At 35.3% G+C, this 18,645-nt stretch overlaps 1 protein-coding gene across 1 annotated transcript; it reads right to left on the bottom strand.

Annotated features, from left to right (window-relative positions):
- Positions 1-6,680: 6,680 nt before the first annotated feature.
- LOC121371611 lies at positions 6,681-18,624 on the bottom strand. The gene is made up of 6 exons (XM_041497626.1): positions 18,316-18,624; positions 13,175-13,461; positions 12,628-12,729; positions 11,472-11,671; positions 10,279-10,359; positions 6,681-9,356 (listed from the first exon to the last, which is right to left on the bottom strand). Exons 2-6 carry the CDS (start codon positions 13,434-13,436, stop codon positions 9,249-9,251), a joined length of 753 nt encoding a protein of 250 aa, XP_041353560.1. The 5' UTR covers positions 13,437-13,461; positions 18,316-18,624; the 3' UTR covers positions 6,681-9,248.
- Between the last annotated feature and the right edge of the window lie 21 nt (positions 18,625-18,645).

Raw genomic sequence — 18,645 nt, 5'->3', positions numbered from 1 at the left:
AGGAAGGAAGCAGCAGGTGACACACATAAGTGGAGCTAGTCTTTTTTAACTATTGTCAATAAAACAATAATAATAAATAACAAATTAAATACCTAACGTCTAAACGCATATGAAACATATTAAGGTATTATAATGTAACTTTTTTTGCAAAAAATTGCATATTTTCTATGCTGTATTGTTTATTTTATTACTAAAGAGCGGTTATTTTACGGTAGGCTACTTCTGTCACGTACGCTTTTTATTTCAAACCCAAACTAACTTGGCCCAGTACGAACCAGCCCAAGCTGAAGCCGTCATTAATTAATAATAATAAAAAACCCCGAACTAAGCTGATGTCGTCAGTGGAAATGATTTAATTAACAAATAATAATAATAAATAAGTAAATGAATAAATGAATGAATGAATGAATGGATGGATGGATGGATGGATGGACGGACGGACGGACGGACGGACGGACGGACGGACGACTGAATAAATAAATAAAATAATATTGATAATAATAAATAAATAGTAATTTCTTTTTAAAAGAAGTTAATTTTGCTAATCTCGCTTGAGGCTTTCTAACTTAGTAACACCAACACCAACAACACCATCAATAAAAACAACAATAACAATAACAGGCTTAATAACTAATGACTAACTAAGTCCACCCCCCTCCTCTCTCTCTCTCTCTCTCTCTCTCTCTCTCTCTCTCTCTCTCTCTCTCTCTCTCTCTCTCTCTCTCTCTCTCTCTCTCTCTCTCTCTCTCTCTCTCTCTCTCTCTCTCTCTCTCAGGTACTTTTATTATGTTTGAAACCCAATGGTCGGTTGTTGTTTTGTTGTTTGTTGTGTTTTATTTTGTATACTGTACAAATACTACATATGCGTAAACATGTATAACAGTTTCTGACTATATTATGGGCCTATGGCCTTTATACTGAATAAAAATTGTCTTGTTTTGTTGTTGCTGGTTTTTGTGCTGGGGTGTCGTTAAACATTAATTCATTCTTTGCTGCATGATTTCTTTGAAAACTGGACTGATGTGTCGAGGAGCCTCGTCATGCACACATTTAGATATTAAAATTGCTTTTATGATATTTTATTGTAATAAAGTTAAATACTTCGTATTAATGAGTATCTTAGAAAGTCATATTAGCAAAGAAATAATTCAACTTAGCGTGGCGTTGAATTATTACCCGTCTTTCAATTTAGTGAAACATATGTGTTTCTGCAGCAAACAGTTGCATTGTATGTCAAAATAATGCTTATTCATCAATATATTTGGGTATCATTTGTTTAATTCAAACATGGTCCAAAATTAATGTGTTGTCAATCCGTTTTTCGTGGGAATACGAATCCCGTTTGCTAACCTATAGCAAAGTCACTATATGAACTTAACAAATGACAATGTAATTATTTGACTCGTACTTTAAGACAGTTATATATGTATTATATCAGTAGTTTTATATCCTGAAACCGGCACATGTATGTATGTTAATTCCATATAATGGAATACCTCGAACACATAGAGAATAATACATGAGTGGCCGTTAGATACCATTTATCTCACAAAGAGTTGTTTTTGAAATGTATCTAACAAGCGAAAGCGAGTTTGATACGTTTTTAAACAACGAGTTGTGAGATAAATGGTATCTAACGGCCACTCATGTATTATTCTATTTTTTACATATCCTCAAAAACCAGGTTTTAAGCAAATTTTAACAATTTGTTTTCGATTAATTTATTTACAGCCGTTGCACTTGTAGCTAACTTACGCGTCACAGACACATGATTGTCAAGTTAACTATACGTCACAGTGTAATCTGTTTCCACCGTGTTGTTTTTCATTTTTCATTGAATGCATGGTGACTCATCGCTATGTCTTGAAATTGTTAACACACGTACGCATGGTGTTCTCGCCAACGGGTGTGTAAGAAAAGCATTTATTTTCACTCCAAAATTAAGAACATTTCCGTCTCAGTCTTTTGCTATATAACCGCATCTGGCTGTAGTACCGTTCCGAACAGGTGGTTCATTAACCGATTCACTCCGGCTGTCCCTTGCGCTATACACATATGTCCCACAAAGTCAACGCACAATATTACAAAACAACATGGGCAAAATACAGCCAGAAGGCTTACCATTAAACATACATATTGTTTTAATTCTTTCCCAGTTCCTAAAAGTGAATATGTGAACTTCAACATGTGTCACAATTAGGAACTATAGTGGGAGTGAACTGTGTAGTGAGAGCTAAAATATGATTTTGTTCTGTGGTGTCTGGTACGCAATATTGATTCATACATACATTTGTAGGGACGAAACGACTCGGGTGACCTGAGAATAGGGGCAGGATATCTAGGTAAAATTGATCATTGAGAAATTAGAGTTGCGGCCCTTTGTGTATGCCCTTCCGATGCTAAATGTTGCATCAAAATGATCAATGCAATGTTGAATTCTTATGATTGATTATGTTGTAATTTAAATTGTACAATATATTTCGAAGCCGGTAAGATTTTATTAAATGTCTTGAATTTAAAGTTCGAACAACCAAGTTAACATCAACAATAAAAGACTCTTCTGTCTAATTTTTACCATTAGATTTCTCTCACATTTTGTACGTAATAATAGTAAAATAAATCGTGGGAAAAAAACACAACAAAAAACAATGTCCCAGGTTCCACATACTAGATTGTAACCATGTCACCTACATAGACTAAGACTTTTCTGAGATCTCCTATTAACAGGAAATGGTTTCTGCATGCACATAGATCGATTTGATGAAATAATTGTTACCTTGTTCACTGTGACTTTATTGTCAAAATGAACCAACAAATGTTAAAACTTAATATAATAATATCCATGCCATATTCTGTTGTGAAGAGATTAAATGCATGTCGTAGTCTAATGTTGACATTCTTCAGCTACTCTCGTAAACCGGACTATTGGTTTTCAAGGGTGATGTATGTCACGTGACATCATCAAAACTTTGACAATGACAGCAGTGAAACTTGTTTATTTAGATTTATTTAATATTACACGCCATTTGATATAGTGCATACAGTACAAAATGGCAGTCATGTATACATTTCCCTATGTGTTTATATAAATATATTTTGAATGTCTACTTGTCTTTTTCTCATTTGTGCACTTTGTTTTGGGGTTCAATCGTATGCAGATTCCTTAAAAACAATTAAAAAGTAAATAGACCTATTTATGGGGTAGCCTGGTTCATGGTTGTTCACAATACACCAATTGGTAGCACTAAAGTCTGTTAACCTAAGCATTTGTGTTATATTTTAAAGGTAAAATCTATGTTTAAAAAATGTTTGTTTTAACATCACAATACAATGGAACAATAAAAGTGTTACTGCTTAAAGTTAAAAATTAAAAAAAAAATTCAAACTCAAGTAATGAGTGCTATATAAGAGCCCCCCCCCCCCCCCCCATATTTACTGCCCTGTATAACAGCATATAAGTCTGCACAACAAACATTAAAACAACCACTTCTGTTACTACTGTTATTGTGAAATAAAACCGTTGATTTCATTAATTGCTTTTATGTAGTATTGTAGAATAAATGCAATAACTGGTTACTCAGCTTACTGTTTTAAGATATTGTTTTTATTCTGCTTAGGTCAAATGACAAATGCTGCTCGGCAGAGCCTCGCATTATTCACCATTCTGTTAAATTATATTGAATAAAGCATAATTGTCTAATTTATTTTGTAGGACGCTGAGATACTGATCTTCTGTGTTTACAACTAAACAAGACAGACCATGTGGCCCGTTGTATTTGGGTTTGTTAGGACATATGCTGTGTATATCACATTTCCCGTGGCGGTGGTGGTAGGTGTGGTTGGTTACAATCTGGAGGGCTATATACGAAAGGGCAAACAGCCAAAGTACAAGGTGAAAAGTATTCATGAAGAAAGAGATGAACGGGAATGGCAAGATATGCAGAAAAAAGACTTTACCGATGTGGATACCTTGAAATCCAAAGTGGATATACCAAAGACAATATTGAGTCGAAATGATCATCTGCACTAATCAAGACTTAACGTAAATGGTTGTTTTATGGGTGTCTTTTTTTCTTCTTTTTATAATACATATATAATTGTCTTAAAGTATGAGTGAAATAATTATATTGTAATTTGTTAAGTTCATATAATGACTTTACTAGGTTTGAAAAGGGGATTCATATTCCAGCGGAACACTGATTGACATCACATTAATTTTAAACCATGTTTTTTTTCCTTAACAAAAAAAATAATTCGAAAATTTATCATAAATGTACAGGTATATATGTACATGTACTGTAGCATTCTTTAAGCAGTATGGGTATCATTCAGGTTGTTAATTATCATTGAAAATAGCAGACTGTTACTGTTTTTGATAAAAGTAGGTGGCTATATACATGTATTTATCAAGTGATTGGAGAGGTGTTTATAAAGTTCTGTTAGCATGAAAAGTAGGTGGTATATCTTAGTGGCAGGAATGGTAAAAAAAAGTCACCACCTGCACCTACTGATGTTATTGTGAACACACTTTGATTATTATGATTATTCTTCTTGTAACATTATTTTGAATTAGAAAACAACTAAATCAGTGTGTGCTTATATTGTGTGAATTTTAGAAGAAGAATATATGCATTGTGTACATTTAAGTTTTGTATCAAATTTCTAAAGATGCGTAAGAAAATGGTAGATATTAGCTTCGAAAGGAATTCATGTTTGAAAAATGCACTGTACTCATGTTTAAATATCTACGTTGTTAATGCAGAAAAGAGCTAGATTTTGGAATAAACTTTACTATTTTGGGGGAGCTTTTACTTTTTGAATGCCTGGAAGTTGATGCAGGTTTACTATTGCAACTTTTTTTTTACATGGCTCGTAAAGTTGGTGGTTAAAGTTGTTGTCCACGAAGCGATCATAGCCCAAGTATCAGCTTAAGTACATAACTACCGTATGCTCTTAAGATGATGTTAGCGCCAAGATTCCTTCACTGAATAGGGCCCAGGGCCCCGTTCCACAAAACGATCTTGGCGCTAAGATCACCTTAAGTGCATATGTTAGCTGTGCAGTTACAGTGATCGTAGGGCCAAGATCGCTTCGTGAAACGGGGCCCTGGACATGAACCGTCATTATGAACACTGACACAACGTTCGGGTTAACTGACGTCAGCCACCCTCGGTGATTCTTTCTCTACAGAAGGGAGTTGTTCTTATTGGGCATTAAGTTTCTGATTAAATTATAATTTCATGGATTACTCGTTAATTTGTTTCCTGCGAACATTTCTCTTTTGTTAATTTGAACAGAGGTCCCCTGATCCTTAGATAAAATTTTTGTGTTCGAGGTATTCCATTATATGGAATTAACATACACGTCCCGGTTTCAGGATATAAAGCTACTGATATAATACATATATAATTGTCTTAAAGTGTGAGTGAAATAATTAATATTGTAATTTGTTAACTTCATATAATGACTTTACTAGGTTAGAAAACGGGATTCGTATTCCCACGGAACACTGATTGACATCACATTAATTTTGGACCACGTTTGAATTAAACAAATGATACCCAGATATATTGATGAATAATCAATCTTTTGACATACAACACAACTGTTTGAAGCAGAAACACATGTTTCACTAAATTGAAATACTAGCAATAATTAAACGCCACGCTAAGTTTAAATATTTATTGGCTAATATGACTTGCTAAGATACTCATTAATAAGGACTTTTATACATTTATGTTTTTCTTCTTTCTTTCTGTTGTTGGTTGTTTCTCTCTCTCTCTCTCTCTCTCTCTCCACATCCCCCCTCCCTCACTTCCTCCTTGTCTCTATCTGGTATAAAACAGATTGAAATGGTCATCACAATTAGCTCTAAAACAGTTGGCGGGAACATTGCCATTTCGCAACCATCCTCCATGAACCAGGCGGGACATAGTTCAGTGGTACAGCGCTCGATCTAGAATCGATTCTCGTCGGTGGGCCCATTGGGCTATTTCTTGTTCCAGTCTGTGCTCCACAACTGGTGTAACAAAGGCTGTGGTATGTACTATCCGGTCTGTGGGATGGTGCATATAAAAGATCTCTTGTTTTGGAATGCTGCTGTTTACATTATTACACCACAGTACAGACCATTAAAAGACAAACCACTGCACAACAGTATACTAATTCGTAGAGCTCAGTGTAATCATGCAATGTTCATGCTTTACAGTTTAGTTTCATGGACAAATGTTACTACGCCGTTTACTGCATTACAATTTAATGGAAAACGTTTTGTTTGAACGACACCACTAAAGCACATTGATTTATTAAACATTGGCTGTTGCATGTCAAACGTTTGATAATTGTGACAGTTTTAGTGAGGAACCCCGCTGCATTTTTTTCTATTAGTAGAAGGGATCATTTATATGCACCATCTCACAAGAAGGATAGCACATATCGCCTTTGATATACCAGTATTGGTGCACTGATTTTAATTAGAAATATACTTATGAACCCACCGACGGGGATCGATCCTAGACCTACCGTGCATAATGCAAACTCTTCACCACTGGGATACGTCCCTTCCCAAGTTGTTTAGGATGAATCAAGTCTGCAGCAATTTGCATGCATTTACACATGTAGCATACAATAATTATATACTTCTTGGTGTCTGGTGTGGATAAAACAACTCAAGGCATGTGTATTTTTTCCCACAGTTTATTGAACAATATCAACAGCAACAACATCTCTTTATAATACACAATGAGATCGTCATGATAGATTCGGGTATGGTACGATAGCAGATACTGTATTGCCACGAGCACACCGCACAAACACTCCACATAATGAAGTTACAAACACATAAAAACGGGGTAAAGGTGACTAGAATGAACTCGTTCCTTTGTTTAGAAGTTGCATTTCTGCATTCTAACGTATGTGACAACTATGAAACATCAACACAGACAAATAAAAGCGTGAAATTGATTTTAGAAAGCGTACTACGAAAAAGGAGGTCACTGTTGTGAACAGATTTTGAATATTTATTATCAACAATGCGCTTTTTTTTAATATATCTGGATTAAATCATGTTTACTTGTGACCCATTTGTTTAGTATAATAAACCATGCATAAAATATTTTATAAAAGATGGGAAGTTTATTGCTATGGAAGCACCTATTTAAAAAAAGAAATTTACGTAAATGTTTCAAAATGGTGTATTGAAGAAAGAATGTTCATGATCAACCAGAACTCATGCTTTTTAAAATATATTATTTATAGAATGGAAAGGCTACAAATACGATATTCGAGTTTTTAGTATTTATTTTCTGTGAACACCCAACTAGGTATTATCTACGTATTATCAATATCAGTAACGCACCACCGTTATTTTTATTTATTTATTTATTGTAAAGCTGTTGGAGTATTAAAAATTACAGAAATGGACAGAATCTAAAAACGTAAAACTATTACATTATTGTAATTAAACGGGGTTTTTTTTAATAATGTATTTTATAAGCATGAGTTCTGATGTATTCTTGTCGATATCATTTACTAAAAGGTGCGATTTATTTTAAAATGCTACTTATTTTTATAAATACTTGTTATCTTGAAGTAAGACATGACGAGTAACAGTAGATAGTTATATATCGACGAACAACAACGCGGGACAACAAGACGGGGAGGGTTTGATATTGCTCAGAAGTGCCTACACCTCTAACGGAGAGAAACGCTATGTATTCACAATTTGTTATACTCCTATCACGGGAGACCGGGCAAAATAGAAGTTTTAAACACAATCTGCAACAAAATTTCGTGATTTTATTCTCATGATTTTTAATAAAGGACATACAAATAAATATATCAGGGAAAGGGTGTGAGCCGGGGTGGTGCTCTTTAATACAACGCGGTGTATATTGTCTCGTCTCTGTAGTTCGACAGTGGTCGAACGCAAATATAGTAACATAATAATGTTATAGCCTAGATATACATGTACATAATTGGATAACAGAATAGTCATGCCATGATGGTGCATCCTCGTTAGATTTTAGACTACGTTAAACGATAACTATCCCCTACAAGGGTTTTGATATATCTAGAGCTGTAAAATTGCAATAACATGTATAATGAAAAGCAGTGTATAGCCGTCTGTGGCCAACACTGGTGATAAATATTTATTGACAAAATAATAGATCGTGATATCACAACAACATACAAAACACGTTTTGTACAATTTTAATTAAGTAGCAAGTCCACAGGATTATTTTGGTTTCAGCATCAATTCTATATTGACGTGTACACCAGAACACAGAAAAAACAATCTGCTACCGATTTTAAGTCAGGAACGATAACTGTTTCCTGTTCACATTTGTTTTAGAAATTTATCTTAGTTCGTTTTACAATTTTAGAAATAATATGCATATAGGCTACATGTAATCTTTTGTGAAGCAAGTATTTACTACATTACGGATATCTAAATGTATTTCTCAGTAAATGGCCCTTAAGTTTCATTGATACATCGAGAATAGGTAGGTATAAAGTTTCTTATCCAATATTATGCTACCTACATTTATGACTTAGTATGGCCAAACTGTGGAACATTGACATGAACATAAGAGGGCAATCTTTGAACACAATTTATCCCAACATTAAAATTAATTCCTACGACAAAATGTTACTTTTGATGCACCATAAGTAATCAACTCGACCAACCAGCGCATTGTTTATGAGATTAAAAGCTCAAACTTAAGAATCTAAACTCAATTACATGCGTTGTGGTTGGTGTTACTTGGCGACTAAAATTATATCTGTGTAACTTGCTTCAGAATGTTAACATTGTATCAACACTGTAGGCATACACTCCAGCGTCTGTGAAGGAAGTGATGCCAAGACTGACCTTGGTACAGTATACCAATAACCGTGGCTAAAAACAGATATAATTATTATAGGTCTCGACTTATGATCGCTAAATTTTATTGCCAAATATTGTGGTAAACTGATTGTAGACATATTCACCCTCAACTCTGAACATTACGGCCTCTAACATTGTCATCAATGATTATATTCGTGAATTTCCTTCTATTATGTCAGATTTAAAACCATTACAATAGTACTTTTTGTTGTAAAAACTATGTCCAATTTATACACAACAACAAAGAAGATGTTGGAGAAACGATGAATCGTTTTTGTTTGAATGACAATCATCGGCTGTTTATTAAATATTGAATGGTAGATATAATCTGGAGTTTTGGGGTATATTTTTATAAGTAGACTTATGGCTGTTGTTGAAAGTCTTGGTAGACAACTGGCGATTTCTTGGCCACAGTCATGTGTTCTCCCTTCAACAGATAGTTCTCTGGTTTGTAGTCTTCGCGAATCGCCTAAAAATAATACACATACACGATATACGAATTGAAATTAAAATAATAAGTTATTAAATAATAGCCTATATTAAATTTGGATTTCAAAGCTATCCGTGCTATTGGTTCTCATCATATATCAAACATTTAGAAAACCTTCCCCATATATCATGTGAAAAGAAAACCAAACCCCAATTCAAAACCCAGCTTAAAATGATGCAAGAATATGAATGAAAATGAAAATGCTAGTAAAGTATTAAAAATTGGTCGTGGTACAACCTATTAGAGATGTTAGTTCCCTATACTTTCACGTTCAAATTTAACAAATAATTTCCCAAATACCAATAATATTACAATAAAATCTGATCAATCGGCCAAGTTCATATAGGCAGCCACCTGTCTTAATTTACCAACACACCCACCCAACAATCCCCAATATATATAGTACTTACAAAACATATTAAGCTTTAGTTTGTATTAAGGGTGTAATACTACCAAATCAAATGCCATACACGACAATAATAACGTGGTTAAATATGATAGATAAAAAATACTACAACACCTTACCCTTAAAGTAAATAAGACAAAATAGAGGGTTACGCTGCTAGTTTTAGATATAACAGCAAGTGTCTTTGACTATCCTAGTTCTGTACAAAAATTGTCGTCATAATTGGACCCCGCACACATTTTCAAACAAAATATTACCTGGTACATTAATAATTAAAATCAAATAACAAAAACAAATAAAACAGCATTTTATGGCAAGTCCATGTTGCACATTTCGTGACTAGCAGGTGTGATCGTATTTAATGTGCTGTTTAAACTTAGGTGCATTTCGAAAAATGATCCAGTTAGATACTATATATATGGAATACTGCTAATGTAATGGGTTTCTGGTTAACACATGTTACACTGGACATGTCTATATACGCGTAACACTCACGCGTTTTCCGCGTTTCTTTGTGCTCAACTCTGGAGATTTTTTGGCAACCAAAGATTGGTCATCGCCATAAAATGAACTGTCCTGTAAAGAGAAACAAATTTATTAGACAACGTTCTAAATAGCCATATTTATAAGCAAAACAAATAATACCATCGATACGCTAAAAGTAACCAGTTAAATGTCTGTCGTATCAGTTTTTAAAAATTGACTTTCGTGGTCAGGTTTTCTGCTGGTATTAATCGAGTTCGGATCCTGGTACTGGCCCCCACCCAATGGGGAGGTGTAAAGCCACTACACTAGCTTCTCTCACTATCCCTTAACCCGTGTTAAGAATAGTCCAGCTAGTGTGCTTGAACCTTAATTTGATACAAGGATGAAAACCAATAGCATGACCTAAGATGTTTTCAAAAGTTGAGGTATTTGCAATTGGTGTACATTGCATTAAGATAAACCACGAGTGGAATGAAGTGTCCATGAACCTAAACCTACGTTCACTGCATAAGCGTACGAGGGGGATGGGGGTGGGGGGGGGGGGGGTGGAGAGAGAGGAGGGGGGACTGCCTCCACCCTCTACCCGGCTGATACGTGTTGCGCCCAGATTGACGTTAATGGATATTTAAAAGATGTGCATTGTTATTCCAATATGTAGGCATACATGGGGGAAAAACTATGTATAGTCCTGTAGAACATAATTTGGATGGAGATATAGGGATGCATTTAAATAATGATATTATATCGTAAGCGAACCGTGATGTGAATTCTAGGATAAATAGCCGAATAATCGAGATTTATTTCATGATATTATTATACACTGAACACCAAAAGAATCAGAAATACGGCTGTGGTTTGTTTATAATTAGAATATGTTTACTTGGTTACAAACGCTCAGTTCTGTGCAATGATAAACGGTTTATCAACGTGTATTTCCCTTTATCTCAATATATTAATTCATGTTTCCAGGGTGATACTGCATATTACCAAAATTAAAGATTGCTTTGTTTAACGACACCATTATTCGTCATAGACTATTGAATGTCAAAAACATAGTAATTATGACATATAGATTTAGATAACCCCGCTATACCTCTGACATACCAATTTTAGGGCACTGGTTGGGACAGTTCTGACTACCAGGAAGGTAAAACAATCCAGTAAGACTATAGTAATAGTATCGGGGTTATCGTGCACATTACCATATCGACTCCCATCTTGTTGAGCTGACTCATGACGTTGTTGATGGCCGCCTGGTCGTCGCTGGTCTTGGAGGTGACCGTCTTGCCCCCCGCCGGACACACGAACATGTGCTCGGTGTCGCACGGACAGTCCTGCTTGGACAGCTTCTCCTTGTTGTTGTCAGCCGAGTTGACGAAACCCTCCACGCAGTTGTCCTTGGCTGCAATCAGTGTAATACGTTTAGAATCTAGGGGAGAGGACCAGGGGGATGTACCCCCTAAAACAAGTGGCCATTTAAAAAAAAATATGTTTTCAATTTTCACTTCACGAATGACAATACCAGAGGAACTTGCACTCCCTAAAATAATTTCAAGTGCTCACTCGTTGAATAATTTGATTACAATTTTTATTTCACGACTGATAAACCTTTATTGAAGTACCTACCCTTTTCAGAAGTTGGTCTATGTACCATTTTGCCTTTGGTCTCCTCCCTAAAATATTTTCTGGATCCTCCCGTGTAAAATGGATCTAATACAGGGGTGGGCATAGAATATTTATAAGGATTAGGTGCAACTTTTTAAAAAGGCATCTATAAAATTCTAAAGTACCCTAACATGACGCATTGTAATGTCCCCCAGAAACATCCGCCTTACAAATGTAGATTACATCTTCATCTCCAGCAAAAAGAAAAGTAAATAGAAATATAATTATCATATTTATCCATTAAACGTTGAATTTCAAAGGCACTTCTAAGTTGTATCAGTTCCACAATGATTTGACGCGTGCCACTGTTGCTCCACAACAACGCACACGCGGTCCTCACCGTGGCACATTTTGCATCCATTTATCTTTTACATTCATTCACTCTATCATTCTCGAGGAACAAACCACTTAATTTGGGCTGAATAAATGGAACATCCACAAACTACACTTTGGAGACTGTACTACTTTAAACCCTAAGTCTAATATAATACACAAAAAGTACCATAAATAAGGATAAACATATTAAGTTCGTGATGCTACCACATTTAATTTCAAAATTCCGACGGGTGTTGTTCGTAATTGACATACGCAATCCTATTTACTAGTATATTATATACATTCCATGTAAAAATTGGTTTCTGTATTTGACAACGTTTAATGCCAGATGATGGTAGAAAACACTGTAGTACTTACATGTGTATCCGATGGGACAAGGATTAGGTGGGTTACAGTAAGCTGGCAGTGGTTTGTCGGTCTTCACCTGTTTCTGGTTCTGTTTACCCTCAGCGGTACCGCCTACGTGAAAACAAGACAAAAGGAAAAGATCCATGGTTATTGCAGGATGTGATTGTTTCTTCTGGTTTGTTATTAAATTATAATATGTTTTTATTGGGTGTGTAGATCTTACTTAAATACAGTCATGTTCCTATCATTTTATAAAGTGTAACTGATCATTGACTCATAGGCTTATGGGACGGGGGAGGGAGTCTCGGAGTTGCGCTCTATGACGACAGAACTGAGCATTTTCCCGGGATATAGATTTTTAAAACAAAGACTGAATTTTAACTTTTAAAATATCAGTTCAAAATTTGATTCCTTCAATAAACCACTTTAAAAATATACTTCACGTCACAGAAACATTACGATATGCCAAAGAACAATCAAGATATTTACAAACAACTAAACTTAATACCCAAAAATAAACCTCTTTCTCAAATCACCATAATTATTAATGTTTTACCTGACACTGACTGATATCCATAAAGAGAACTTTGTTCTAGATGTTCCTGGTCCCGAAGATGTGTTCCGGAGTAGAACGGATCTCCGTACGATGGCGACCAATCGTCTTCTACGCTTTGGCTCTCGGGTTCGTCCGAAAAGTAATCTCCGAAGTTGTCCGAAAGACGTTGCATCCGATAGAGGTGGGCCAATTCCGGTAAAGAGAATGAAAGGTCGGATGCCGACACGTAAAGTGCCGCACACAGTAACACCAGCAAACGCATCTTTATGTAAATAGTTTTCTTCTTTCTGAAACAAAATAATGTATAAAGATTTTTTAATTTTTCGAAGTCATTGATATATTGTTTAATATTGCAAATCTACTTATTGCAAAATATGCCCGTTGTAAAATCTGCCCACTGTAAATAATTTATTATGAATGAATGGAAGTTAATCGACACTCCAGGACAAAACTACATTGACAGTTGATTACCAAATAAAGGTGGATGAAAAATGATCAACATCAATGCACAAATTGTAAAAGAATTAATAAAAGCCAAATGCTCATCCACGAAAGACCTAATGACGCACACCAAGATAGACTAATAAAAAGAGAATGTTTCTCTCTGGGACTGTCGAGGAAATTCTATGAGACCGTTATTTGGAAACAACACAAAAACACAAAAAGCTGAACAATATTTTAGTGTATATTGTACAAAATTGATTTTTAAATAAGTGCCTTGATTGGTTACTAGTATCTCAAACAACTGACTTTAGTTGGTATATGTTGGTCAAGAAGTTAAAAGTTTGTTTTGTTTAACGACACCACTAGAGCATATTGATTTATTAATCATCGGCTATTTTGGTAACTCTGACAGTGTAGTCTTAGAGAGGAAACCCTCAATATTTTCCTATTAGTTGCAAGGGATTTTTTTATATATGCGCCATCCCACAGTCAGGATATCACATACCACGGCCTTTGATATACCAGTCGTGGTGCACTGGCTTGAACGAGAATTATCCCAATGAGCCCACCTACGTGGATCGATCCTAAACCGACCGCGCATCAGGCGAGCGCTTTACCGCTGGGTTACGTCCCGTTACGAATATCAGTTACGAACGTCAGTTAATTTTGAACATGCCCTTCGTGGGCAACTATTGTGATTTGATACGACTCTTACATTCAACACAGAATACATATTAACAATTATTTAGAAATCACGCACGTGTTCTATAAGCAGTTGTATTAGGGTTTCTACCAAATTAATAGTGTCCGATGCATGTAGTCATGCGAAATACAGAGATGACGGTTCCACTGGAAGAACTTTAGACTCTACAAAACTGTATCTTGTAGCATGTAATACTGCAAATAATGAGTAATTTCAATGTTGGAAAACACATTTTTCTCGAAATACCTAATTGGTTGGCCATACTACGTAATTCTATCAAATGCATAGTGTATTTTATGTAATCATCGGTAAAACATTCACAACTACTAACAGTGCCTGTTCAGTTATTGTACATTTATTTAACAACATAGCAAAGCGTGTGTCATTGTTTCCTGAAATATCCAAAATCATGGGGCTGAGGATCAGCTTTTGTCAAATATGTACCAGCATAGCAAAATTAAATAGTTTTACTACATTATAGTTGCAGTGTCAAGTATATTTTATTAGCTTAGTAGACTATATAATTTTTCTTACAGTCACTTGTCATTCGTCGATACCTGTTGTCTACAACTGCTAATCCAGATCACGGGAAATGTATTCTTTTTCTTTCTAATACGCTGAAGCCGCCAGCTTTTCTATTGTTTTATGTTACATTGTATTAAAACATGACAACATATCTGTATGCAGGCTGTTGACGATAACCGCTAACAGCGATAACATACCTAATAAATAAAAATGTCTTAATAAACGATGTTATTATATGGTGAAGCGTGATTGTGCTTTTTAAAAAAAAAATCAATTCTGAAATATTAATGTCTGGTATTTCCCTACCCACTATATGTGATAATTTGATGTACAGTCCACAGAATAACAAACGGCACTGTATACAATTTACATCAATATGCTGTCTTAGCTGCACTGAAGCACGTTTAATTTCACTGTAAAGATCTGTGACTTGACATTTAAAAACACGCCGCAGGGACCACGTATTTATTGATTTTTGTCTAGTTTCATCTAATTATTGAAGACCGCAAAATGTTCGTTTCGGATCTTGACGACCCGAGAGTATAACGGTAAATGACTTTATAACAAATGCGTACACCTCAAATACAGCATGGAATACGAGTACATCGATTGTGTACCATGGCGTTAGTAAACACAGCTGGTACTTTATGACATGTGTATACCAATAAAAGTCCTTCACATATAGTAAAGCTATTTAACAAAATTCGTACAGCAATATTATTTTCATTGCACATGCATGTAGCTATATTTCATGGCCATAGGCTCAAATCAGTTAAACGTCTCTCTGAAAATAGTATGACAAAAGCGTGTGTGTGTGTATATATATATATATATATATATATATATCTAGTTTACCAGTCACTTAAAAGTGTGTTTTTTAGCGCTAATGGATTAAGATGGAGAACCTGAATGCACTCGTCTATTTCTCGCTCCAGCCAGTGCAACAAAGGCCGTGGTATGTGTTTTCCTGTCTGTTGGAAGGTGGATATAAAAGATCCTTTGCTGCTAATCGAAAAGAGTATCCCATTATTGTTTTCAGAAATGCTGAGTTACTTAAACATTCCACCATTACATGTAATTCAGGGCTAAAAATAATCACATATAGTGAAGATACTTAACGACATTCGTACAGCAATATTATTTTTACTGCACATGCATGAAACAGTATTTTACCGCTATAGGCTCAAATCAGTTAAACGTTGATCTCAAAATTGTATGGCATAAGCCTAAACCAATAATAGTCCACGACATGCAATGCAATAATGTTATATTTTATGAATTATACATCAATAAAACTCACCACATGAACGAACATCACTGAATCTAAACGGTACTTGATAAAAGTTAAATGTTTGTTTTGTTTCCGACGCCATATAACCGTAAATAAAATGTGTTGAGCGCGTCGTTAAATAAATCATTTCCTTCCTTCCTGTTTAACGACACCACTATAGCACACTGATCGTCGTTGACTGGATGTCAAACATTTGGTAATTTTTACCGTGACCACTAAGAGCAAACCCGCTACATTTATCCATCAGCAGAAAAAGTTTTTTATATGCACTTTCCCCACATACAGGACTGCATATACCACGGCCTTTAATATACCACTGATTAAGACGGGAAAAAATCTCAATCAGAGAATGGGTCCACTTATGTGGTTCGATCCTACGACGGACACTCTACCGATGAAGTAGTACACCGGTGATACCTAGTGACATATCAGTAACACAGCTACACAACAAGATTCATCACAACAATTAAATAATCCACAGTTTCGTATGTACAAAGACCTGACCATCAAGATTCTTGGTGAGAACAAACACTCTGAGATGTTGGTAATATGAATTATTTGCTCCGATCATAATACGTGTAGTAATTACTCGTTAGGAACAGGATGCATACGATGTAACAACTCCTGGGGGAACAGATAGCCGCAATGTTGATTCTGTTCAACAGACGTATGGGATTTTCTCAATTCTTTCCAGTGCTCTATAACTGATGTATCAAACACCATGGTATATGCAATTAATTTGATAGCAGTATTATTAAAAAAAACACCACCTTTGCAGCTAATCTGAAGTAGTAGCTCGTTTGTTAGCTGATTCAGAAAATAACAAAATACTTTATGTCTTATTACCTCCAAATCCAACATAAAACGGTAATATTTCCACCTTATTAATATGATGCAGGAAGAAATGTTTTATTTAACAACGCACTAAAAACATTTTAATTATGGTTTATATATATATATATATATATATATATATATATATATATATATATATATATATATATATATATATATATATATTATGGCATAGGACGTATGGCGCAGGCCCCGTTCCATAAAACGATATTAGTGCTAAGACCATATTAAGTGTATAACTACCATACATGATCAGACAGTTTCGTTTAAATGCTATTTCCAAGTCCGTAATATGAAAAAACAAATCATTTTCGCCACGCGTGCTACTGCAAACAGAATCGCCTGGGTTCACTTTGACACAAACAGGACACTACCTGGGTATTGGTTTACGATGCGATCTTAGCGCTAAGATCATCTAAGTGCATAATTACCCTATGCGCCTAAGGTGATCTTAGCGATAATATCGCTTCGTGGAATGGGGCTGGACTATTGGGGGGTGGGGGGCGGGGGTGGGACCTAAGATACTTTCGTTGTAGGATTGAATCACTTCATTTTGGACCCATTCTCTGATTGGGTTTTCTCCTGTCCCAATCAGTACCCTACAACAGGTACATCAAAGGCCATGGTATATGCTGTCCTGCATATGTTCCGAAAGTGCATATAAAAGATCCCTTGTTGCTAATAAAAGAACTAGCGGCTTCCCCCTAAGACAGAATGTTAGAATGTTTGATATCCAACAGCCGATGATTAATAAACCAATGTGTTCTAGTGGTGTCGTTAAACAAAACAAACTTTAACTTTGGAATACACACTATGTCAAATGCGGAGAGGGACGGGATCGATCTTACTACCTACAGCGTTCTAAAACCATATGGACAAAATTTGAAACACACGAACGGAAAACACAAATACTGATAATGATTATTGATGATGATGTCATTAATGATAATGTTGAATGATTATACTAATAATGATGATGATGGTGATGATGATGACGATGATGATGATGCGTTCCTCACTCTAAATCTTATATTTTGTTATTTAAAAAATTAAGTATACACTTTGAAATTCAATCTTAGCAAATATATAAATATTTTGAGCATATTTTATGTGCATAATGAACAGAACATTACCGCATTTTAGTACAAAGATGGATACGTTGTGGCTTATTAGAACATTTTAAGCAGATGAAGCTTTTCACCATACGGAGTTATGTTAGATTTACAAAGCCTATCAAACGACAAGTGACAAGTTCTATAGAAAGCGCCGACTACTGATGAAGCGAATTTTAATATTCTAAGAATATGTCATAAGGAATATTACCTGTTCTTTGATAAAAATTCTCACAGCCTGCAGTCCAAATTGTCAAAGAGTAATGGCCGCTGCTTTGACGTCACAACCTATCCTGCAATTTCCAATGCTCATCGGTTTACCATATATTATGCTGACCAATATCTTAGACCGATCAATGCCGTCTCTCTGACGCGCATTGCATCACGGTTAATTTGCTAAATTATTATAGCATGTGATGGTACACAGGTAATTAGGTCTGCTGTTAAATTATTCTACGACTAGGTTATATAACGAATTGGTCAGTGTGGTTAGAGTCTCAAATCGATATGGAAGAAAATTGAGCAAGAAAAGATGACAAAG

The sequence above is a fragment of the Gigantopelta aegis genome, chromosome 4 (assembly GCF_016097555.1).
Source record: "Gigantopelta aegis isolate Gae_Host chromosome 4, Gae_host_genome, whole genome shotgun sequence".
Classification (NCBI taxonomy): domain Eukaryota; kingdom Metazoa; phylum Mollusca; class Gastropoda; order Neomphalida; family Peltospiridae; genus Gigantopelta; species Gigantopelta aegis.
The sequence above is the reverse complement of the archived record's forward strand: the minus strand, read 5'-3'. Positions and strand labels throughout refer to the sequence as shown.

Coding starts and splice junctions, on each gene's coding strand:
- LOC121371611 (XM_041497626.1), bottom strand. CDS start 13,436: ATGCGTTTGCTGGTGTTACTGTGTGCGGCACTTTACGTGTCGGCATCC. Junction 12,730..13,174: donor TGGATATCAGTCAGTGTCAG/GTAAAACATTAA, acceptor GTTTTCACGTAG/GCGGTACCGCTGAGGGTAAA. Junction 10,360..11,471: donor ACAAGATGGGAGTCGATATG/GTAATGTGCACG, acceptor TTCTCTTTACAG/GACAGTTCATTTTATGGCGA.